At 41.2% G+C, this 25,509-nt stretch overlaps 1 protein-coding gene across 1 annotated transcript in view; it reads left to right on the top strand.

The window, feature by feature from the left end:
- The window catches only part of LOC103028845 (alpha-tectorin-like), a 219,495-nt gene that overhangs the window by 99,081 nt on the left and 94,905 nt on the right, over window positions 1–25,509 (top strand). The window contains exons 13-18 of the mRNA XM_049473434.1: window positions 5,672–5,716; window positions 6,118–6,513; window positions 8,372–8,440; window positions 10,466–10,528; window positions 12,706–12,744; window positions 13,210–13,331. Of these exons, the coding sequence (XP_049329391.1) occupies window positions 5,672–5,716; window positions 6,118–6,513; window positions 8,372–8,440; window positions 10,466–10,528; window positions 12,706–12,744; window positions 13,210–13,331 (734 nt within the window). The remainder of the gene's footprint in view (window positions 1–5,671; window positions 5,717–6,117; window positions 6,514–8,371; window positions 8,441–10,465; window positions 10,529–12,705; window positions 12,745–13,209; window positions 13,332–25,509) is intronic.

Below are 25,509 nucleotides of genomic sequence, written 5' to 3'. Positions count from 1 at the left end.
CTTGTTTGTGATTAAAAACTGAAATAAATCAGTGAACGAGTCACTTTAAAACTTTGAAGGAGAGCTCACTGTTGATTTCCACAATTAATCAGACATTCAGCAGACAGCGATGATGCAAAATTTCTTTGACCGCTATGCTCATTGCCTGCGGATGCTGTTTTTGTTCGAGTAGAGTTTTTTGTGCTCTGGCTTTCGGCTTTTAGCATGGCTATCTCCAGCCAGAGATCGACTCATTCCACGGCTCTGAAGCGGGGCCAACAGTGGCTTGTTGTAGGATGGTAACACTGCGCCGGCCTCGGCTTATCTTAATAGTATATTGTATGTGTAACCCGGATTATTACTATTATTATTAAGATGGTGTAGCTGAATTCCTATATCGCCCGCAGCTGTGCGCAATCAAGAGTCCTATTTCATCACTCACACTCGCCGAGGCGTCAGCCGAAGGCGTCAGCTGTTGTGTGAAGACCCTCTCGTGTGAAGACCTAAACTCGGGTAAAGACCTGCGAGTCTACCTGCGCGAGTCCACCGAGCAAGGCCACCGACAAGGCAGCCCGTCCTACTGCCTCACAAAATGTGCTCCCATCACATTCCTGTTATCTCCGGTATGCACAGAAGGCGGAAAAACACACATAGGCGCCAGGATCATACTAACCTGCGTCAGCTAAGGCAAACCACGCACACTACTACCTCATTCTCTGTTGGGCTGTGGAACTGCCAGTCTGCTGTTAATAAAGCAGACTTTATCGCCTCTTATGCCAACCATCTTTCAGTACAACTGCTGGCTCTGACTGAAACCTGGATTAAACCTGAAAACACTGCTACTCCGGCGGCACTTTCTAATAATTACTCCCATACCCATACTTCTCGTCTCTCAGGATGAGGAGGTGGAACTGGTCTATTGATCGCTAATGGCTTAAGACATAATCCACTACTACCTACAAATACATATAATTCTTTCGAGTACCACGCCACACTGGTTAATACTCCAGCAAAACTTGCTGTTATTGTTATCTACCGTTCTCCTGGACAAATGGGCGAGTTCACACATGAACTAGACATGCTACTGTCTTCTATCCCCGAGCAAGATTGTCCCATGCTCATTCTAGGGGATATGAACATCCACCGTGACAGTACCAACTTCTCACACTTCTCATCCCTCATGCAGTCTTTTGATCTGGAGCAGGTCCCCAGCCCCCCTACACACAAAGCTGGCAAACATCTTGACCTGATCTTCACCCGAAACTGTGACGCCGACTCTTTAACCGTCACTCCTTTGCACCTCTCGGATCACTTCTTCATGCAATTCATTGTTCATATTTCGAAAAAACCCACAGCTACTCCTACTTTGGTCTCGTTCCGACGAAACTTCGAGATCTCTCGGCCGACCAGTACTCCTCGCTGTTGACTGACAATATGCCTCCACTAGGCTCATTTTCATCACTCAATGTAAATGATGCCACCAAAACTCTCTGCTCCACTCTAAGCTCCTGTTTGGACAACCTCTGTCCTCTAACATCTCGAGCCATTAGCTCAAACAAACCGCAGCCATGGCTCAAAAATGACACGCTCAGGGAACTACGCTCCAAACTCCGAGCTGCAGAGCGAAAATGGCAAAAGAAACAAAATAATACAGACCTACAAAACTACCAACTGCTCCTGGCTTCCTTTTCAATCAGCATCATTACTGCTAAAGAAAATCAGCTCCCTCACAGACTCCCGGAAACTATTTGCTACATTTAAAACACTACTCAACCCTCCACCTCCTCCTCAGGCTACCTGCCTCACAGCTGAAACACTTGCCTCTTTTTTCACTGGGAAAGTGGCAGCTATCAGCAGCCAGTTTACAGATGCAACATGTAGCAGTCCTACTACATGCTCTGCTAATCGGTATCCCTCTACCGAAGGAGTCGCCTTCTCCTCGTTCGCTCCTCTCACTGAGAACGAGACACTGGCTCTCCTAACGCGTAGCCGCCCTACTACGTGTCCACTTGACCCAATTGATTGCACCTGCAATCATTCCGGCTATCACTCACACCATCAATGCCTCCCTAACATCTGGTGTATTCCCGACTGCTTTTAAACAAGCACAGGTGACACCACTGCTTAAAAAACCTACTCTCAACCCCGCCCAGGTTGACAACTACAGACCGGTCTCACTACTACCATTTCTTTCTAAATCATTAGAAAGAGCAGTTCTCAATCAGGTCTCTGGCTTCCTCTCCCAGAATGACCTCCTGGACCAAAACCAATCTGGTTTCAAAAAAGGGCACTCCACGGAGACGGCTCTGTTGGCTGTGACTGAAGCGTAAAATAAAAGTGGACTGCCAGAACTGCAGGACAGTCCACAGTGCTCATTCTGCTGGACCTCTCGGCTGCCTTCGACACAGTCAACCATGACTTCCTCATAACCATACTCTCAAACATGGGGATCTCAGACAACGCGCTGTCATGGTTCAGATCGTACCTCACTGGACGCTCGTTCAAGGTGTCGTGGCAAGGACAGCTGTCCTCAGCACACTCCTTATCCACTGGGGTTCCCCAGGGCTCGGTTTTGGGACCCCTCCTCTTCTCAATATACACCACCTCTCTTGGTCGGATTATCCGCTCACATGGCTTTTCCTACCACTGCTTTGCTGATCACACTCAGCTATACCTGTCATTTCCACCTGAAGATCACTCAATCTCTGCACGTATATCACAGTGTCTCTCAGACATATCCGCATGGATGAAGGAGCATCACCTTCAGCTAAACCTATCAAAGACTGAACTTCTGGTTATACCAGCGAAACCATCTTTTCAACACAACTTCGCCATAACCATCAACTCTTTCTCTCTCACCGACAAAGGTTGCTAGGAACCTAGGTGTTATGGTTGATGACCAGCTCTCTTTTACGCCCCAGGTGGCCTCCGTTGCTCGATCCTGCCGCTTTGCGCTTTACAACATCCGAAAAATCCGACCGTTTCTGACGCAACAGGCCACCCAACTCCTAGTACAAGCGGTGGTAATCTCTCGCCTTGACTACTGCAATGCAGTACTAACTGGCCTCCCAGCCAGTGTAGTAAAACCACTACAGATGATTCAGAATGCAGCAGCACGTCTGGTCTTCAACCAGCCAAAACGGGCACATGTCACTCCGCTGCTTATTGAGCTCCATTGGCTACCGGTTGCTGCTCGCATCAAATTCAAAGCTCTTACGATCGCCTACAAGGTGATGACAGAACAGGCTCCTTCCTACCTGCACTCGCTCCTGAAGGCTTACGCTACCTCCCGGCCGTTGCGCTCCTCCAATGAGCGTCGCCTCGCTTTGCCCAACATTCACACAAAGCAATCCAGACTGTTCTCATACAGAGTTCCACAATGGTGGAACAAACAACCTTCCACTACCAGATCAGGAGAATCTCTCGCTATCTTTAATAAACTCCTGAAGACAGTGCTCTTCAAAGAGCACTTGCTCTCCTAAACACCACTAACAAACTAACTACTTCTAACCTCATTTCCTTCTTCCTCTTCTCTACTCTCTACTCCCCCACCTCATTTCCCTTTGACCTCCTTTAGGCCCTATCCAAAGATGTTGTTACCTTTAACTTCTATTATTTTGTTCTTTATTATTGTAAGTCGCTTTGGATAAAAGCGTCTGCCAAATGAAATGTAATGTAATGTAATGTAAAGATAAATCCAAAGCTTGGCTTTTAGCATAGCTAGCTAACTCTCCTCTTGTCCGTGTTAAAAAAATACACAGAAATGGTAAAACTATGTTGCATCTGGGGGAGAAACGAGAAAGAAGCAGAGTTTGTTGTCACATATACATGGAGGTGCAAGAGAAGCCTGTTTTTTATTTTACTCTCTGCATTTTTTTTAAGCGAACTTATTTGTGTAACGTGAGTCAGCCCAGACTGAAAGACCTGGGGGCTAAACTAAAAAGCATAAATCTGCCCAAAAAGCAGAAATCAGATTATCAAATTGAAGAAAGAAAAGAAGGAAAAAGAAAAAAGGCAGAATGGAGTTTGCTTGTTATGCAAAACCCAATTAAAGTTAACGTAGTACACTCCAGACAGCTGCTGCTGATGTTTGTATGCTCACATGAGAAAGAGAGCGCAAGCTGCTGACTGGTAGAATTGCTGCCTAAATGTGAGTTGTTAAGGTGTTAAAGTAAGTTAGCATTTTGGTTCAGTGCGTGTGCTATAGCCTGTTGTTAACTAACACAGCAGAGCTGAAAGTGTTGAGACTTAATAACGTTAAATGATCCACCTAGCAATATTTCTGCAGCATATATAAAAAAGTAAATATCCTACCAATATCACTGTAGGCTCAAGTGCACACTAGTAATATATTGAGCAATAAAGCAATTTATGATTTTTGTCTGGTAAAAAGCCTTGTCCTTGCAGTGCAGTGCTGTGCTTAAAATCTATTGTCCACACTCAATAAATTCATGATGTTACCAAAGCCAATGAATAATCATGTTAAATAACTGTGATCTCAATATCAATCAAAAATAATTGTGATTATGATTTTTGATTCGATTCTGAACGTACAGTTGTCTCCCTTTCTCGTGTTTAAGAGTAAATGTTTTAAATCAAAATTTGCACGTGTCATGGATCAAAACGTTAGTACACAAACCAGATGTAGTCTAATGTTTTAGGTATTTGAGCACAAGTAGGTCAAATGCATCAATACAGGTAGTGAATGAAAGAACCGCTCATCAAGAGAACCCCTCCTCCTTTTTTTGGCTTATGTTACTGTGCACGTTACATGTACTGGCATGGATAGGGGCCCACTGACATTGAGAGTGTACAGGGCCCAGTCTTTGCTGCTACGCCCCTGCTAGCACTGCTGGAGCAGCATTAGCATAAGCTGCTAGTTGCGCTTAGCACTAGCTCTTTCACCGTTCAGAGGCAAGTATATCAAACTGTAGCCTGCGTGCTAAAACAATCTACATGGGACAAACTGCAAGGTAATTTCTCCCTGGCTTATCAGAACAGGGTTCCTCAGTGTAGCTCTGTCGTGCGGCATTTACTACGTCCAACCGTGGCTAGTGGTTAGCTGCTAATGCTAATGCTGCTGCACCCAGCCTTAGTGGAAATCTGGAAATCTAAGCAAACGGAAGTGCTTTACTAACCCAAATAAACGGTATTACATAGGTAGTATATAGGATGACAGTCCAGACCTAGGCTTAAGCAAATTCCCTCTAGCTGAGCCTTCATAAATTCTATTTAAATACCCCAAGTATATATAATGAGCAGAATTTCCCAAACAGCCGCTGTGGCTTGGGTTCTGCTCTTATGATTTTTAAAATGTGGTTGAGGTAGCTTATTTAGTAGAGTGTTGGCCTGTGATCATGTCGGTGAGCTCACCCATTATATTAATTTTTTTTACTTGAAGGTTGGAGTTCACCCTACACAAACATCCTGTAAAAGATCTATTTAATGTGTTCTGTGTGCATTCACACATGATGATCAAAGATAATAAAGTGTTTTTGGAACCAACATAGCAACATACTGGTTTTAGCAACATGCAGATAATATGTATATCCTGCTAAAGCCATTACTCTACTGAGAGCAAATTTAAATACACAATGAACACTAGAGGACCTGCAAAAAGATGTAATGTTAATTTAACTTGAATTTAACTTTAAATGTTCTGTTACAGATGTTGGAAGTGACACCTTTACAGAAATACCACAAACTACTACGACTGAGCTGCTCACTACCACTACAGGTAAACTACTCTTTGAGATTAAAATTCTGAAAAAACGCAATTTAAATTGGACTGAATAAGAGCGATCTGGGGCGTTTTCTAGACTATCGAGATTCGGCAAAAACTTGCCGCTGATTGGTCTAAGATATTCAGTGTCAGGACAGGCTGTCTAAAAGAGTCAGAGCTAGTTTAACACTGGTTGAATGTGTTTTCGGTTCAATGTGCATTTTTTCTTTTCGTCCTGTAATGGGGCGTTGCTCGATCGCCTAATGCAACCAACTAGAACATCTTACCAACCCCCTGAAATGCCATAGCAACAACCATAAATCTAAGTATTTAAAAAACTAAACAACAGGTACCTCACATGCAAAACACTTTAGGTCAGTTTTTCCTAAATATGCTCTTTTATGTTTTTATGACAGAGGCCATCAGTAACCCAAGCACTGACCCCTGCTATAACTACAGCATACTGGATGAGCCCTGGAGAGCCACAAACAGCCCCAATTACTGGTGGGGTTTACACTGTGACCAATACATCAGCTGGAACGGCTGGTATCGTCTGCTGCATCAGGGCAATAACGTCCGAATGCCAGATTCATGTGTTAATGAGAACATGTGTGGAACTCATGCCCCTCTCTGGCTGAATGGTCCTCATCCTCGACTGGAAGATGGAGTAGTCAGTCGGCAGGTCTGTGGGAGCTGGAACGGTGCCTGCTGCTTTTTTAATTCCTCCCCCATTCAAGTGAAAGCCTGTCCTGGAGATTACTACGTTTATGAGTTCGTCCGTCCAATTACCTGTCATTTAGCTTACTGTGCAGGTGTGTATACTTACTGTTTTACATGATATTCAAACACTGTCATTATTTTATATCTTTCTCTTTTATATGTTTATATGTGATTATGAAACCCTAAACACAAATTTATATAATGAATCACTCCTGTTTTTTTTATTTCTTTGACTGAGTAAAAACAGTAATAAGCTATTACATATCTAAAAGGCTGTCTGAATGAGCCACAAAAAAAAACATAGTGCTTCCAGTTTACTCCACTGACAGCTAATTTAATACAAAATAAAATAACCGCTAGAGGGCCTGCAGAAAGATTATGTTAGGTACTGTTGATTTAACTTTTAAAATGTTCCGTTACAGATGTTGGAAATGAAACCACTACAGAAATACCACAAACAACAACAACTGAGACACTGCCTACCACTACAGGTAAACTACTGTTCTCTTTCTTCCAGTTCTAAATATAAATGTGTTGACTCCCTTGAATAAAATTTCTGTTGCTGTGAATATTACAGTGAGTAGAACATGAACTGGTCTGAAGACCCATCTCCAGTGTTCAGAGCCCAGGCGCTTCTCATTCGAGATTGTACAAATCTTCCCAAGTCTTCTCTGAATCATTCAGTGTTTACTGTACATGAGCTTTTTTGAGAAAAGGCGCTGTAGTATCTCAGTCCATTACAGTGGAGTGTGTTACCAATGGTTGTTTGGTGACTGGTTATCCAGCTCCCGTGAGATCATTAACAAGCTCCCCCAATCAAAACCTTTTCTCAGAATGTGAGATCTTTCATGGAGCTCCAGAGTGAGGGAGACTGTCTGTCATTATCGCACCAACAGTGGTCTTTTTCTCGTTTTGTAGACTATCAAGAAACGACCCAAAAAAATTTGTTATTGCAGGGAAAACAACTTGCTGCTGATTGGTATTCAGAGGCAGAACTGGCTGTCCAAAACAGACACAACAGTTTACCACTGGTTGAATGTGTTAGAAACCTTGTACTTCTTTTTTCCCTAATGAAGAAACTGCCAATGATAGCAACCAACCGAAACATCTTACCAACCCCTGAAATGCCATAGCAACAACCCTAGCAATGACCACAAATCTAACTATTTTAAAAAACTTTAGATCAGTTTTTCCTAAATACGCTCTTTTATGTTTTTATGACAGAGGCCATCAGTAACCCAAGCACTGACCCCTGCTATAACTACAGCATACTGGATGAGCCCTGGAGAGCCACAAACAGCCCCAATTACTGGTGGGGTTTACACTGTGACCAATACATCAGCTGGAACGGCTGGTATCGTCTGCTGCATCAGGGCAATAGCGTCCGGATGCCAGATTCATGTGTTAGTGAGAACATGTGTGGAACTCATGCCCCTCTCTGGCTGAATGGTCCTCATCCTCGACTGGAAGATGGAGTGGTCACTCGGCAGGTCTGTGGGAGCTGGAACGGTGCCTGCTGCTTTTTTAATTCTTCCCCCATTCAAGTGAAAGCCTGTCCTGGAGATTACTACGTTTATGAGTTCGTCCGTCCAATTACCTGTCATTTAGCTTACTGTGCAGGTGTGTATACTTACTGTTTTACATGATATTCAAACACTGTCATTATTTTATATCTTTCTCTTTTATATGTTTATATGTAATTATGAAACCCTAAACACAAATTTATATAATGAATCACTCCTGTTTTTTTTATTTCTTTGACTGAGTAAAAACAGTAATAAGCTATTACATATCTAAAAGGCTGTCTGAATGAGCCACAAAAAAAACATAGTGCTTCCAGTTTACTCCACTGACAGCTAATTTAAATACAAAATAAAATAACCGCTAGAGGGCCTGCAGAAAGATTATGTTAGGTACTGTTGATTTAACTTTTAAAATGTTCCGTTACAGATGTTGGAAATGAAACCACTACAGAAATACCACAAACAACAACAACTGAGACACTGCCTACCACTACAGGTAAACTACTGTTCTCTTTCTTCCAGTTCTAAATATAAATGTGTTGACTCCCTTGAATAAAATTTCTGTTGCTGTGAATATTACAGTGAGTAGAACATGAACTGGTCTGAAGACCCATCTCCAGTGTTCAGAGCCCAGGCGCTTCTCATTCGAGATTGTACAAATCTTCCCAAGTCTTCTCTGAATCATTCAGTGTTTACTGTACATGAGCTTTTTTGAGAAAAGGCGCTGTAGTATCTCAGTCCATTACAGTGGAGTGTGTTACCAATGGTTGTTTGGTGACTGGTTATGCAGCTCCCGTGAGATCATTAACAAGCTCCCCCAATCAAAACCTTTTCTCAGAATGTGAGATCTTTCATGGAGCTCCAGAGTGAGGGAGACTGTCTGTCATTATCGCACCAACAGTGGTCTTTTTCTCGTTTTGTAGACTATCAAGAATCGACCCAAAAAAATGTGTTATTGCAGGGAAAACAACTTGCTGCTGATTGGTATTCAGAGGCAGAACTGGCTGTCCAAAACAGACACAACAGTTTACCACTGGTTGAATGTGTTAGAAACCTTGTACTTCTTTTTTCCCTAATGAAGAAACTGCCAATGATAGCAACCAACTGAAACATCTTACCAACCCCTGAAATGCCATAGCAACAACCCTAGCAATGACCACAAATCTAACTATTTTAAAAAACTTTAGATCAGTTTTTCCTAAATACGCTCTTTTATGTTTTTATGACAGAGGCCATCAGTAACCCAAGCACTGACCCCTGTGATAACTACAGCATACTGGATGAGCCCTGGAGAGCCACAAACAGCCCCAATTACTGGTGGGGTTTACACTGTGACCGTGACATCAGCTGGAACGGCTGGTATCGTCTGCTCCATCAGGGCAATAACGTCCGGATGCCAGAGTCATGTGTTAATGAGCACATGTGTGGAACTCATGCCCCTCTCTGGCTGAATGGTTCTCACCCTCGACTGGAAGATGGAGTGGTCAGTCGGCAGGTCTGTGGGAACTGGAACGGTGACTGCTGCCTTTTTAGTTCCTACCCCATTCAAGTGAAAGCTTGTCCAGGAAATTACTACGTTTATGAGTTCGTCCGTCCAGTCAACTGTCATTTAGCTTACTGTGCAGGTGTGTATACTTACGATTTTACATGATATTCAAACACTCTCATTGTTTTCTTCCTTTATTATTTTCTCCCTTCTTTGTTTTAACCTCTTTTTGTAGGACCTTGAGTGACCACCATATCTGCTGTTTGTTAATGTCCTTTCCTATTAATAATATAATATTCACTCTCTTCACTTAATTTCACTTCATTTGCTTTGTGATGCTCTAACAAAGTCCAACATTTATTGATGTTTTTATGGTGTGTCAGAAACTCCTTACTTTGACTGAGCAACAACAGTAATAAGCTCTTGCAGATCAAAACTCACATTTGAAAAAAAACAGCGCATCCAACAAGGAAACAATATTCTTCATTTACAGCAGTGAAAACAGGATATGTGTTAATATACACATGATGTTATAATCATTACTTCTCTGACAGAAAATGTAAAAATCCATCTACAAAATAAAAAATGATAAGAAAGTCTGCATATAGACATTATGTTGATAGTAGTGGTGTCAATTGATTAAAAACTTTAATCTGATTAATCACAACAAAATTCTGATTAACTGTGATTAATAGCATTTGTTTGTCTTCATATGTAAATTATTATAGTGAATATTTAAATGTAAATAAAGCAATGAATGTAAGAAATGTAAAATGCAATTATGTGTATATTAGTGGTGTCAATTAAAGTAATAGTATATACCTGTATGTTTGAGGGGAGATAAAATCAATGCAGGGTGCTGGAATAAAGAATGTATGCCAAATTGGACTGTATGGCTGAAGAAGGGGTCAAACTTGGTGCCTTAATTAACTTGCTTTAAAAAAATAGTAACGCGTTACTGATTCCAAATTAATAGCACGCATTAACGCTTTAACGTTGACAGCCCTAGTTGATAGTAAAATTGTTTCATTGCAGATGTTGGCAGCATTACCCCGTCAGAAATAACTACTACGACTCAGCCACCCACTACTACTACAGGTAAAGTAAAGAACTCCTCACATTCAACATTTGAAGCAAGATTACTGTATTATTGTGTCATGATCAAGCAGTAGTACTCAAATGCACAAATGCACATTTGAGTTAAATATGTATAATACATAGAAGCAATACAAAGAGCAGCCAGGATAGACAGGGTATACACAGGAGATAATGGGAAATAACATACCAAACACAAGAAAAAGTCCAGGGTTCTAACACAGGCAATCAGCAATAAAGGGAAGGTAAGAAAGCAGAGTTGAGGTATACAGAAAAAATGGAAAAAAAAATTCTAATCAATTAGAGCACTGAATAAATGCATTGTAATGCAGGACGAACCAAAACAATACTCATCACTAAGTAACTCCCGGTGATTAGAATTACGGTGATTGATTTCCTAGAGGTGCCTTGTTCAGAGTCATGTGATCATGTTAGTGTTGTTATGGTGAGGTGGGTTAAGGGTAATGTATTTCAGAGACTAAAGATTGCAGGCAGAGCCAGTGCAGGGGCAACAGGTGCACTTTCAGTGCCAGGTGTGACAGATTGAGCTATGATCTCAAAGCTATGGCTTATTCAATGTAACCTTTTTGAGAGGTCATGTAATGCACATTTTAAAGCTATGGTGGAGGCATCTTCTCAGCAGCAGGCTCTGAAAGGTGTGTTGAAGTAGAGGATACATGAATGCAGCAGTATACACATATCTGCTTCAGTCTACAAGAGAGCAATGAGTTGGGAAAAACGTTTTTAAGAGGACAAAATGAAAGCGCAGACTGCGGGCCAGAAAAAAAAAAATTCACTACACTTAAAAAAGGCCTGTTGTTTTTGTATCCCAAATTTACCACCTGCCTAATTGTGTTTAAATAATTATTGAACACTTTCTGTAAATCCTATAAACATTTCACTTCTCAAATATCACTGTGTTCATCTGCTATATGATATATTTAACTGAAATTGCTGATGTGAACAACCAATGATTTATAAAGGAAAATCAGCCTCAAATGGCAAGAAATTTGAACACTCTAAACAATCTGAACATTCTAAATTCTGACCTCTAGCTAACATCTTAAGCATGTCCCGAGCCCTTCTCCCTCCACAGCCACTTAACTGAGAGTTTAGGTTATGAAATGAATAAACAATGAAATATAAACGAGAGAATAAATAGAGTTTATCTACAATAAACAAATCATATGAACGATTTAAATGAACAAAATGATCATTTGGCAGGGTTACAGTTAAATAAATAGAACCTAAACTGATCTCCAAACAGCATAAAGTTAAAGATTGAGGGCGCTATCCTACACTCTGTGCAAGGCATGTTACGATGCTTGTTGCTATCTTACACCCTGTCAACAGTCAATTTTTTTAAGCCTTGCGCCCGCAAGCGTTAAATAGTATTGGAGTGTATCTACGCCGATGGGCATGGTGGTCTGGTGTGTTTAGGTAAATATCTGTTGATTTTCAGTCTTTGTGGCGGTAAATACAGGTGCACCACTGACTGATTTAAACCCTGACAACAGTCAATAGTCACCCGCCAAAACTTATCTTAGCCTTGCAGGTGCATTGTGTGCGTGTACACCCCCACTTATAACACACATATGGACACAAATCCAGCTTTTACATAAACAATAAACAGAATAAAGAACAATGAGCTGCTGTCGCACTTTCATAGCATAAACGTGCAGGTTAGTATCCTCTGAGCCGCGCTGTTAAGATATCAGTGCGTCCAAGTCAGAGCACACCTGGCTCTTAAGGGGAATGACAACTGGCACACTGATTGGTTTATTTTATGTTAATTAAGAGAATTAGTACATGCCTTTTGCTCATTCTAAGCTGTGCAAGGTGTACTGTTTGGGTCCTCACGATACCAAAGACACACCTATATGCCCTAAATCAAGCTGCGGGATGCGCAATTAACCAGCGCATTATAGATCGCTATAATAGGGCCCTTAAAATTCAGAATATGAAAAGCCAAGATGCTGCAAAATTTTAAGCTATGTACGATATAGCTTAAATATATAGTTTATATATATATATATATATATATATATATATATATATATATATATATATATATATATATATATTTGACTCCTCAAACCAACAATCAGCATGCATGGGTGAAGAGGAAATGGTGTGGGGGAATAGATTTAATTAAATGTTTGATGTTATCTTTTATTCAGAGACGCCGACCACGACTGCTCCACTGAACACTAGCACAGGTATGCCTGGATACACATCACCCCACCCTCCTCCCCTGCCACACACACACACACACACACACACACTTTTTTATTTTCTCATTGCAGTTGATGTAAACATTTACAATGGTTATTAAATTGCAGTTTGTTTTTTTGTTTTTGTTTTACATATATTCATATTTCATTTAAAATATTATATATTTTATATATTTTTTTACATACATATATTCTATTTACTTTACATGAATTATTAGTCTACTAATTGACAATGGAACTCTATAATTTATTATTAGGTTCCTTATTCACCTAACGTAACATTACCAATGTTCTTCATGTTAAATTAGCTCTTGATTGGAATTCTCCCATTAGAAAAGAAAGCCTTCCATCAAACATGCTTACTTTCATCAATCTAGATGCAGTTTTGAAGGCTCTGAAGCTTAAGTTTTTTTCTTTTATGCTAATTACAGTATCTATTATGTCTGTTAGGTCCTTTCTATCCATTTGGAGTTGGGGATATAGAGAACGGGCGAGTTGATGATGGAAGTTCACCAGCTATAGCTCTTCTACAGCACTTTATATTCTTTGGCACAACATACGCTCAACTTTATGTAAGCCAGTGTCTTTCTGTTTATCTTTCTATCTGCATTAACATACTAACATCTAATCTCAAAATCTGTTAAATATAAATTTGAAATGGCAGTTTCAAATGTTTTGAAAAAAGGTCAATTCAATCAGGAATCTGCACTGCTTGACATAGGCATCATTATACCAACCTGAAGAAGAACTGGGGATAGTTCTACATAAAGAATAACTTAAAATCCTCCTAATCTGTGAACGGAGCTTTAAGAAACTCACTCCAACACACTTGCAGTAAATAGTTGCTCTACCATAAAAATAACTAATATTAGATGAAGTCCTAAAAAATAGATTAGTAGAATAGAGTAGAGAGGAACAGTCTGTGAGAGTATGATTTGCAATTCAAATTGTATTTCTTTGTATTTATATTAATTTCAATCATGCAATCTTTTTTATTCCAAGCACATTTATAAAATATATATATATATATATATATATATTTTTTTTTTTTTTTTCAGAATAAAAGCGGTCAGTGGTCAGTGATTTTTCTTTCTTTTTCTGCAGGTCAACAATAATGGACACTTAACTTTTGATCAGTCGTGGTACAGCTTCGTCCCCTATCAGTTTCCTGCTAATGCTGGACGAGACATCATTGCTCCATACTGGACAGACATTGACAATCGTTACAATGGAATCATCTCATACCAGCAATACACATCTGGCAGTGTTCTCACACAAGCTACCCAGGACATTAACCAGTATTTCCCTCAGCTTCATTTTAATGCCACTTGGGTCTTTGTTGCAACGTGGAACAGAGTAGGATACTGTTGCTCTAACTCAGGCGAAGTAAGAAAATATTTTTTTCAAGTTTCCTTTACTTAATCTCATCTTTTCATTGGCTTATGTAACATCATACTATAATGACATAATATTTATCCTCCATTACCTTAAACAGCTTTAAGTTCACTTTCTTATCTTATCTTAAACATTTTTTCAGGAAACATCTTTCCAAGTAGTCTTGATTTCTGATGGACGGCTGTCTTTTGTTCTAATGAACTATGGTAAAATTGCTCCAACAAGCCGGGCTGTACAGGTAGGAATTACTCGTTTGTTACACGATGTTCAATATTTTATTAAGGAATTATTAAATTATTAAATTTGAGGTTGCCGAGTGGTACAGCGGTCTAATGCGCTGCCACTATGAGCGGGAGGTCGCAGGCTCGAACCCCCGCTCATGCAGCTTTGCCATCAAGCTGCCGGTGCTCAGAGGGAGCACAATTGGCCCTGCTCTCTCTGGGTGGGTAGATGGCGCTCTCTCCCCACATCACTCCTAGGGTGATGTCTGCAGCACAGGGCGTCTGTGAGCTGATGTATCAGAACCGAGCTGCTGCGCTGTCCTCCAAGCGCGCTGGCAGCTCAAAAAGAAGCGGTGGCTGACTTCACATGTATCGGAGGAAGCATGTGTTAGTCTTCACCCTCCTGGTGTGTTGGGGCATTACAAGTGATAGGGGGAGTCCTAGTGAGTGGGTTAAGTAATTGGCTGTGTTGGGGAGAAAATGGGAAAAAATTTAAATAAAATGATAAAAAAGAAAAAATATATATTAAATTTGTATTGTCTAATTTTGATTGCTAGGCTGGTTATGACACAAGTGACTCCAGCTACTATTTCTCAATCCCCGGATCATTTCAACGCAACTACAACAATGACTTCACATACACAAGCAATGTGAATGTCACGGGCAGATGGGCTTTCCGTGTAGATCACGGATCACGAACATGTCAGTTTAATGGTAATGTCACTTCAAGCTAAAGAAAACAATACCTGCTTTTGAGAATCGGTATCAGTACCATAGTAACACTATTAAATGTATCTCATGTAACTTTCTCTCAGGCAACACTGTACCTCAGGGAACCAGTTTCTGGACAGATTCCTCATGCTGGGAGAGATGCACCTGCACTCGCAGGGGTCTCCAGTGCAGCTCACAGCCTTGCACATACTCTCAAGCCTGTCGGCCTGCTGCCTTGGAGTACAGCTGCCAAAATGTTCAACGCCAAACCTGCACCATCTCTGGAGACCCTCACTACTACACCTTTGACAATCAGATCTTCCACTTTCAGGGGACCTGCACCTATGTCCTGTCGGAGGTACACAAACATTTATTTTATTGGTGTGGAATTTGTGGTCGGCATATGAAAGAGAATCTGTAGTCTTGAACCTGTCTGATTTTGAAATTTCTGTACAGGCTTGTGGGGATGGGTTGCCATACTATCGAATTGAAGGGAAAAATGAGCACAGGGGCAGCACACGTGTATCATGGACACGCTTAGTCCGAGTGTTTGTCTATGATGAAGAACTGGAACTGGTGAAAGATCATCAATATGAGGCCAAGGTAAGCATCACTGAGGTAGTTCATTAAAGTTTATTTTAATGAAGTCCTTTCTGTGATTGTTTTTTTTTTTGTCTGTTTAGGTCAATGGCAGTTTTGCATCAACACCTTTCAGCCTCCGGAATGGCTCCATTCAAGTCTACCAGTCAGGTTTTTCAGTGGCCATCAGTACAGATTTTGGCTTGGTTGTCACATATGATGCATATTCCTATGTGACCATCAGTGTGCCTTTTGACTACCAGAATGCAACCTGTGGCCTATGTGGCAATTTCAACCACCACCCAGAGGATGACTTCCGTACACCTTCAGGAGAAGTCTTGAGTTCAGATACAGACTTTGCAAATTCTTGGACAGCAACAGGGGACACAGATCCTGGCTGCCAGAATACCTGCTCAGGCTTGACTTGTGCTGCTTGTACTGAAGCTCAGAGGAGCCTCTACAGTAATCCAGACTACTGTGGAATCCTGGGAGATCCTGCTGGTCCTTTTAGCTCTTGCCACTCAAGACTGTCGCCCCAGACCTTTATGGAGAACTGCATCTATGATCTTTGTGTGGGAGGAGGATACCAGCCAATCCTATGCCAGGCACTCAATGTGTATTCTGCTCAATGCCAGCAGCAAGGTGTTCAGCTTGGCCTTTGGAGGAGACAAGGATTCTGTGGTAGGAGTCAAAAGAGATTTTTACTGATTTTACTAATAATAAAAGGTGGAAGAGCATGTCGAACTAAACTATTATTTTCTCACTGTTTACTTTCAGAAATCTCATGTCCCAGGAACAGTCACTTTGAGTCCAGTGGAACAAGCTGCCCTGCAACGTGCAGTAACCCCACTGCTCCCGTAAACTGCCCTTTGCCGAACCAGGAGAGCTGCATCTGTGATGCAGGATATGTCCTAAGTGCTGGAGAATGTGTATCTCAAGCCAACTGTGGCTGCACTTTTGAAGGACTCTACTATGCCAGTGGTCAGTCAGTGATATTGGATGGGGACTGTGGGAGGCAGTGTTCCTGCAACAGTGGAGTAATGAGCTGCCAAAACTACCAGTGTGGTCCACAAGAGATGTGTGCAATCCATAATGGTGTGAGAGGCTGCAGACCAATAGGTTATTCCACCTGCTGGGTTGAAGGACCAGGCTTCTATCACACATACGATGGACTGATGTTCAGCTACCCAGGAGCCTGTGAACTGACCCTCAGCAGGGTGATGGGACTTTCTCCACTCCCTAACTTTGCAGTAACAATTCAGAAACAGCCCTCAGGCCCTCAGGGCTTTTCCAGAGTGCTGACATTTGAGGCAGAGGGAACTCAGGTTTCTATGAAGATGGAAGAAGGAGGAACAGCAACTGTAAGCTCATCTATTAAGTTATTTTTGAAATTGCCTTCGGGAAGTGCTATCTTATCTTACCTTATCTTATTTCCAATCACATTACAGTGCATAGCTACATTGTAAACAAGGTTGAGTTTTAGATTAAATAAAGGTTGAAATTCTTTTTCAGGTGGATGGTCAGGAAGTTGCTCTGCCATTTAGCGTTGGCAGCGGTCGAATCCATATCTACCACAGCAGCGTGAAGGGCATAATCATGGAAACCACTTTTGGTGTAACTGTACGAGCTGACTGGCCACACCTCATCCGAATCACTGCCCCCAGTACCTACAATGGCACACTTGGAGGACTGTGTGGGAATTTCAATGAATACCTTGAAGATGAATTCCTCAGTCCCGATGGAGTCTTGCTGAATGACTCGCGAACATTTGGGGATAGCTGGCGAGATGGGTCCCTCTCAGCCCACTGTGAAGAATCCACTGATATCTGGCAAAAAGGGTATTATCAGGACAGCAACCAGTTCAGGATGCATTGCAGCATACTTTCCTCACCATCTGGACCATTCGCTCAATGCCACAGCAGTCTGGATCCCTCAGCGAAGGTAGAGGATTGTATCAGTTCCCTGCAACAGACAGAGGGTGCAAAGGAAGCCCTGTGTGAGGCCCTGCGAGGGTATGCTGTGCTTTGCCAGCAAAATGGCATTGTCTTGCAAGAATGGAGAAACATCACTGACTGTGGTGAGTGCTGAAGAAAACATTTTAGTAGCTTTATCATTTTATAAAGTATTTCTAAATACAGTAATTTTCTTATATATATAACAATTTTCAAACACCAACCAACACCTTGCTTCTTGTTCCTTATTCTCCTAAAGAGTTCCCCTGCCCAACCAACAGTCATTATGAGCTGTGTGGAACTTCCTGCCCAGCAGCCTGCCCTAGTCTCTCATTCCCCTATCTGTGCACCCAACACTGCCAGGAAGGGTGCCAGTGTGATGATGGGCTTCTTCTGAGTGGAGACCACTGTGTGCCACCCATTGGCTGTGGCTGTCTGCATGAAGGGCGCTATAGGCAGGGTGGGGAGCGTTTCTGGCACGGTGAGCAGTGCCAGTCCCTATGCATCTGTGATGGGACCACAGGTTTTGTCCGCTGCAACCCATCATCTTGCAGTGAGCAGGAAACCTGTCGTATTGTCGGAGGAGAATATGGCTGCCACCCTCAACCCCGTGCCACATGTTCTGCATCAGGGGATCCCCATTACACCTCTTTTGATGGACGTAATTTTGACTTCCAGGGCACCTGCAGATATATCTTGTCAACTATCTGCAGTGACAATCAAGATCTACCATTTTTCCAGGTTGTTGCAAAAAATGAAGCATGGAATGGGCTCCCAGTCTCAATCACTGTTGAAGTTTCTGTTAATGTCTCAGGACACCTGGTTCTGGTCTCACGTAACAAGCGTGGCATTGCTGTGGTAAGTATCAAAGTTAAACCCTTTAATATTAACAACTTTTAAGAGGAATGTATATAATAATTCTTGTTCTTTTCTCTTAGATTGACAGTGAGACTAAGAATCTTCCAGTCCTCCTGGATTCTGGCAGTGTCTCTGTTTACTCCAGTGGGCAGAACACATTCATTACAACTGACTTTGGCCTAAGTGTGAGTTACGATGGCTCTTGGGTAGTGCGCGTCACTGTTCCAGCTAATTACAGTGGAGCAACCTGTGGCCTGTGTGGTAACTTTAATGGCCAGACAAATGATGATTTCCGAATTCGCTCAGGTGAACTGGTTTCTTCAGCTTCTCAGTTTGGAGCTGACTGGAAGGTCGGGAATGATACTTCATGCGATGATGAATGTGGAGACTCCTGTGCACGATGCCAAAACCCAGTGTCAGCACGGTCTCAGTGTGAGATTCTCAGGGACAGACAGGGTCCTGTAAGTTTCTGTCATTCCTACGTGGACCCCGAGGCCTACTTTAACGATTGTGCTTTCGACTTATGCCTCTCGGAGTACCAACATGATGTACTGTGTCGATCAATTCAAACCTATGTGAGTGCCTGCCAGTCTGCCAATGCTCCAGTCTTGCCCTGGAGACAGGACACAACCTGCCGTAAGTGACTTACTTAAATATGACCTTGCTAAATGATGGAAGAACGTAGATTTGAGGTATTAGATGGAGATAGTGGAGTATGAGGGAATCAGGAGGCACATTCATGAAAATAATCCTTACTTTTGGACTTCAAATATATGCACCCTGGATTATCCCTATGTGTGCTGGTCATAAAAACAAAAAAATAATAATTGTGGAGTTATGTGTAATTGTGGAATGTAATGTGCCTGTGTGTTCCTTACAGGCATGGACTGTCCCATGAACAGCCACTATGAACTTTGTGGCACAGACTGTGAGCATACCTGCGCAAGTAGCATTGATGCTGTATGTGAGCATGCCTGTTCAGAGGGCTGCTTCTGTAATGAAGGCTTTGTGAGGAGTGGGGGCTTCTGTATCCCAGTGGAACAATGTGGCTGCCTCTACAATGGATTCTATTTTAATGTGAATTCCCAACAGCTACAAAACCTCAATAATTCAGTTTAAAAAGTTAGACATTGTTGGTGTTATCATAAAACTAATTACTGCCATTTGCACTTGCCTTTTAAAGATAGGTGAGAAGTTCTGGAACCAAGAATGTTCACAACACTGTGAGTGTTTTGCTCCCAATGACCTGCGCTGCTCCTCCATCTCCTGCTCTCCCACCCAGGAGTGTATGGTCAAGAATGGCCAACGCGGCTGCTACAGCACAATGTCCTCATGCATGGTGTGGGGTGATCCCCATTACCTTACCTTTGATGGAGCTGTAACCACCTTCCAGGCAAGAATAGAGATTTTAATATTTTTCAAATATTTTTTTCTTTTGAAATAATGTAACACATGTTCATATATTATCGATCCTTTCCAGGGCACTTGCTCATATGAGATATCTAAGACCTGTGGCAATGTATTAAACAATGGCCTGGAGTTCCTTGTAGTGGCAACCAACATGCACCGTGAGAACAAGGATGTTTCCTTTGCCTCTGTAGTGGACATATGGCTTTCTAAAGGGGGACAGCGATCACAGATTACTATCGGACAGAACAAGAGAGTGAAGGTACAGGCCTTTCCTGTTTTGAATCAGGAGTGGGGAAAAGTTCCTGTTTTTTCTTCTTTTTCTTCTTTCTTTCTTAAATTTCTTTTCCATTCTCTCTGCAGGTTGATGGGACAGACGTTGACTCATCTGCTTTTCAAATCGGCCAACTTGCAGAATTACATCAGGAGAATGATTTTGTGGTTGTAAATGCATCCAGTGAATTGATGGTCTACTTTGATGGTCGTTTTACACTTTTGGTGAGACTGGACGAAAGCTTTCACGGATCTGTATGTGGAATGTGTGGAAACAATAACGGAGACGCTGCAGATGACAAAGCTATGCCCAATGGAGCTCTTGCACCCAGTGACGATGAATTTGGCAACAGTTGGAGATCAGATATCAGCACCCAAGGGTATTTATCTCTGTTATATATAGTAATTAAAAAGAAACTTATTGAGTAAAACAAATTATAATGAACACAAGCAGGTAAAAGAACTGAAGATGACACAAATCCACAAATCAGAACTCCACCAGTTTGTTTTGTAATTATATGATTTCTCAATATGATCTCCTCAGCTCAAATTTAAAAATGTAAAAAATGGAAAGAGTAATTTTAAAAGGGCACTGGGTGATGTATGGGTTTAGAGGCAGGGCAGGAGGGAGAGCTGAGTGTCCTTGTACCAAAGTACACAGAAGCATCATCCTTGCCAATAGTACAGTTGAACTTAAGAGGGCGCTGCAGAGGTGGAAATTACCACAATAAAAGCATTGTTTTAAAAATGTTTATGGAAAAAAATGTTTAGGGTTTAGTGGCTCTTTAATAGTTTTTTTTTAGCTCAACTTTACTTTTTTACACCATCACTGATTGTACTGTGTTCTTTCCAGGTGTGGAGCTATTAATCAGAGATATGATGTGAACGACTGCTCCTTCACACAGGAGTACTCTGAAGTCTGCAGCATCATCACCAACACCAGCGGACCTTTCCAGCACTGCCATTTCCACATCAACCCCATGGTTTACTTTAGGTCCTGTGTGTATGATCTATGTGTCTACACATCAGCCAATGGCATGCTGTGTTCAGCTCTGGAGGCCTATGAGGTTGCTTGCACTACAATGGGTCTGGAGATCTCAGAGTGGCGCTCTGATCTAGGCTGCTGTAAGTCAGCTATTTTTATGGATCTCTCTCGTTTAGATTATCTGGGTTAAATGTGAAGTGTTTTACTGATTGATTATATGATTGTTTGGTGATTTTTGTATATTATTTCCATTTTTCTTCCTTCAGCATACACGGACCCTTGTGCAGAGCTGGAATGCACTGCAGACGAGTGGTGTGGAGAGAAAGATAACATCTATGGCTGCTTCTGTAACGAGAACCATCCTAGACCAAAGGAAGAGTCTTATGGTATGAAGTTATTTTAGGGCATTGGCATCAACAGACTCTCAGTGCCCCTTTACTGCCTGTTTCATCTTTCCATTCTCTCTCTTTTGTTCCAGACTCCAAAGAAGAGTGTGAGAGCAGCTCTGGCACCATGTCTCTGTCCCGCTGTCAGCTCTTTGAAGCTGGTTTCTCTGCTGACGTCCTGCACCTGAGTGACCCCAACTGCACAGGGACAATCCAGAACGGCAGACTGGTTTTCACCTTTGATAACGATGCAAACATCTGTGGGACAAATCTTGTGGTACAGTAAACAATAATGACACTGATTGAGTTTGTTTTCAGGTCCATTTTTTACAGTTTAGTAAGCAAACATAAACACAACAGTTTTAGCATAACTTTGTACACTGCATTTAACAATATTAAATAATCAGTGCAAAAAAAAAGTACATTTTTGCATCTATTTCAGTTTTTGTAACATTTACTTGCAGTAATTGTCAGGGGGACCAGAAACAGTCAAAAGGCTGAAATTCACAAAGTTAAGTCTGTTCTAAGTTCTTGCCAGTGCTCACTGCGCCTCCTCCATGTTCCCTTGGACAAATTGGAGGACTGTTTCAAGGCAGCCTGCATGTCTTTAGAACCAGATGCCCCGGGTCAGTTGGCACATATTTTAAACAATTTTGGATTAAATTAACACAGGTCTGCAATAAATTAAGAAACAAGCAGTCATGCCATGTTTGGTTAGGATTTTCTTAGGGATGCCCACTTCTAATCGGGATAGTCAGGACAGCCTTAAGTTAGACTCCACCAGCTACATGGTGGGTAATCAATGTGCAACAATTGTTAGTCGGCCTGAGCCATGGTATAAAGAATCTGTCTGACTTAACTTAGCACAGTTGGGGTGAGGGTACAACCTAAAGTAAAACAAATAAAAAAAGAGTCATTTCTGTGGTTTGGTTTCGTCCAAATACCTGATACATATAGATGGAATTACATTAACTCAGTAAACTCCAGCAAGGACAATATTAGCAAAAGGGGACCAACCAAAGCTGTACAAAAAAAGAGACAGGTCTGCAACTTAAACTGCAGCCTTAACTGCAGAACTAACAATTTTAAAAAATGGTCCGCGCTTTATATAACAACAGTCCCTTCCCTGTGTCTTAGAACTTCCTGAAACTATTGTGATTTATGTGTGAAGCTGCATGACCATTTTTTAAATGTACTGAATTTACAATATCTACAGGCCAATGGTACACACTTCATCTATGAGAACACTATCCAGGGAGGAGCAGACTCAGCAAGAGGATCCATCCACAGAAAGAAATATCTAGAACTGCAGTTCTCCTGCATTTATCAGATCAGCCAGACCCTCTCCATGGACACAGAATTGACCCCTCTGCAGAGGTAGGGGAGCTGCGGCCTGTGTTCTTAAAAACCTTCATTAATATTCTACTAATTTAAACTGATTAATAGCTTAGATTGATCAAAATAAACTTAGCTTAGGAGACTTAATAATTTTGCTGCTGCTGTGTTTTTAATGTATACAGCGTCGTGCGCAAGAAGCTTCCAGGTCAGGGGATGTACCAGGTCAGGATCATTCCCTATCAGGATGCTGCCCTCTCCCAACCTTACAACGGCAGTGTGAAGATAGTGGTGGACGAGAGGATCTATGTGGGAGTGTTTGTTCAGGGGGTGGACAGTCGTCAGATTGCCACAGTGATAGACTCATGTTGGGCCACTCCTGAGAATGACCAGAACCATGCTGTCCGCTGGGATCTCATCACTAACAGGTCAGAGTTTTTCTTTCATTGACTGTCCTGTTGATGTGCACTCTTTACAGACATCATTCTAGGTTTATTTATTTAATTTAATGCTTTAATTATTCAATTTAATTCATTATGATTTGAGTACAAAGGTTTGACATCAGGGCCTGATGTTGTATCATATTGTGTGTACCTGATATCTTGAACTTTTAAAGGTTGCCACTGGTTGCAGTGTGGCCAGTGGACCTAGCAGCCAAGTATTTACAACTTAGACACTAAACAAATAAACAAAATTAAATAAAATTAAGAAGAAATAAAATAATTGGATAAGTGGGCCGGCTAAAAAGTAAAGCGATAAAATAAAGGAATAAATAATTTAAATAATAAAGGAAAACAAATACAAATAAATATATAATGGACTATAACATAAAGTAGCACTAAGATTAACACCAAGATTATAAAGAAAGTAAATTAAATTAAATAAAAACAGAAGATATAATAAACTAAAGGACTAAATAAAAAGGTAAAACGGGGAAAACATAAACAAAAGTATTAAATAAATAAAAATGTAAAGGAAAAAATCAGGTAAAACAGTTATAGGCTCTCTGAAACTGGTTAGAAACTAAAAGTTCATTGTTTTAAAGTTTTAGAATTTCCTGTAGTGAATTCCAGCAAGCTGCTCTGTAGCTACTCTAGGAAACTGACAGGTGATCCAGTCAGTAGAGCGGGTATGATAATTACTGTTATTTATAGAGATATTTTTTGAGATATAAGAGACCATATGGCTAGAGAGCAAGTTATAAAAAACAAAACAAAACAAAAAAAAAACAGTAGTGAGAGAGTGACAACTACAGAATTCTGAATGGGCCCTGTTTATGCTTAGTTAACCAATGAGGTTTCTGTGTGGGTGGGGCTTTGCAGCTTGGTTTGATTCAGTGCAAAAAGTGAGAGTGAGAGAGAATGATGCACACACATATATATAAAACATATTTCATCCCTGCACTATAACTACACTATATATACAGAGCTATAATTGCTCACTATGAGTGAAATACTGACTGTGCTGCTCTCTGCACTGTTAACAACAATGACTTCTGAATTACCCATGCTGGGATAAATTCCATTTATTCTTTGGGTCTGTGTCTGGGGAGGTTGTAGGAGAATGTCAGGGTTTATGCCATAATTCTACACCCCTGAAATGCGTTTTTGCAGAGTTGGATGTATATGAAAGCCCTGTAAAGGGATCTTGTAGGTTGAGCCTCACTGTTGAGCCTTTTGAATTAGTTGTGCTGTAAAGATGTTGTGAGCTAGCGGGGGACAGGAATATGGTTGAAGGGAATGGGCAGAGCTCTGTGTGTTTCCCACCCATGAGTACAATTTGATTTCAGTATAAAATTGAATTCATTCTCAGGTGTCCTAATCCAGAGGATACGACAGTAGAAGTTCTTCAGAACGGTGTCTCCACTACTGGCCGTTTCTCCTTCAGGATGTTTGCCTTTAATGGAGACTATCAGAAAGTTTTCCTTCACTGCTCCATTCACCTGTGCATTCTGGAGGGCAACAACTGTGCAGCAGTGAGTTTCATTCCTTTTTTCATCCTGAAACATCGTGCCACATTGATTTACAGTATAAATGTTCTCCAACAGGAGTCTTAGCTTTCTAAAGAAATATATATTTTTTTGCATTCCAACAATTTAATCTTGTTTAAGTAAAAGGAATATTTTTATTTTCCTATTACCTCCAGTTCCTGTGCCTACTTCACAACTGACCCATCATTAATGCTTTATAAAAAATGACTCAGCACTAGGGTGCTTGTTTTAACTGCAGTTACATCAGTCTATCTGCAGCTGAAATAAGCCGCACTCGAGTCACTAATGTCCTTAAGAATTAATTAATGAATCATTTGTGTTTTGCAGCGCTGTTTCCCTGGGTTTCACCACAGAGTTGGCCGGTCTGTGGACATCCATGACATGGCCTCCATATCTGTGGGGCCTTTCATCTGGACAGTCTGAAGCACAGGTAATTAACATTCACATTCTAAATGTAACTTTTAAAAATTCTGTATTTAATAGAATAAAATATATAGGATTCTGAACATATTTTATTCACCACAGAATGTGATAGAGGAGATGGTTTTTAAAAAGCCCATTCATTTTGCCATAACTAAAACCCAACGTCTTGTAAACGTCGGAATCTTAGTGTCAGCTTGATGAGATGTTCTGACATCATTAGCCGTTAATATTTAGT

The sequence above is a fragment of the Astyanax mexicanus genome, unplaced genomic scaffold (genome assembly GCF_023375975.1).
Source record: "Astyanax mexicanus isolate ESR-SI-001 unplaced genomic scaffold, AstMex3_surface scaffold_38, whole genome shotgun sequence".
Classification (NCBI taxonomy): Eukaryota; Metazoa; Chordata; class Actinopteri; order Characiformes; family Acestrorhamphidae; genus Astyanax; species Astyanax mexicanus.
Note: the sequence above shows the minus strand (reverse complement) of the source record. Positions and strands in the feature narration are given on the sequence as shown.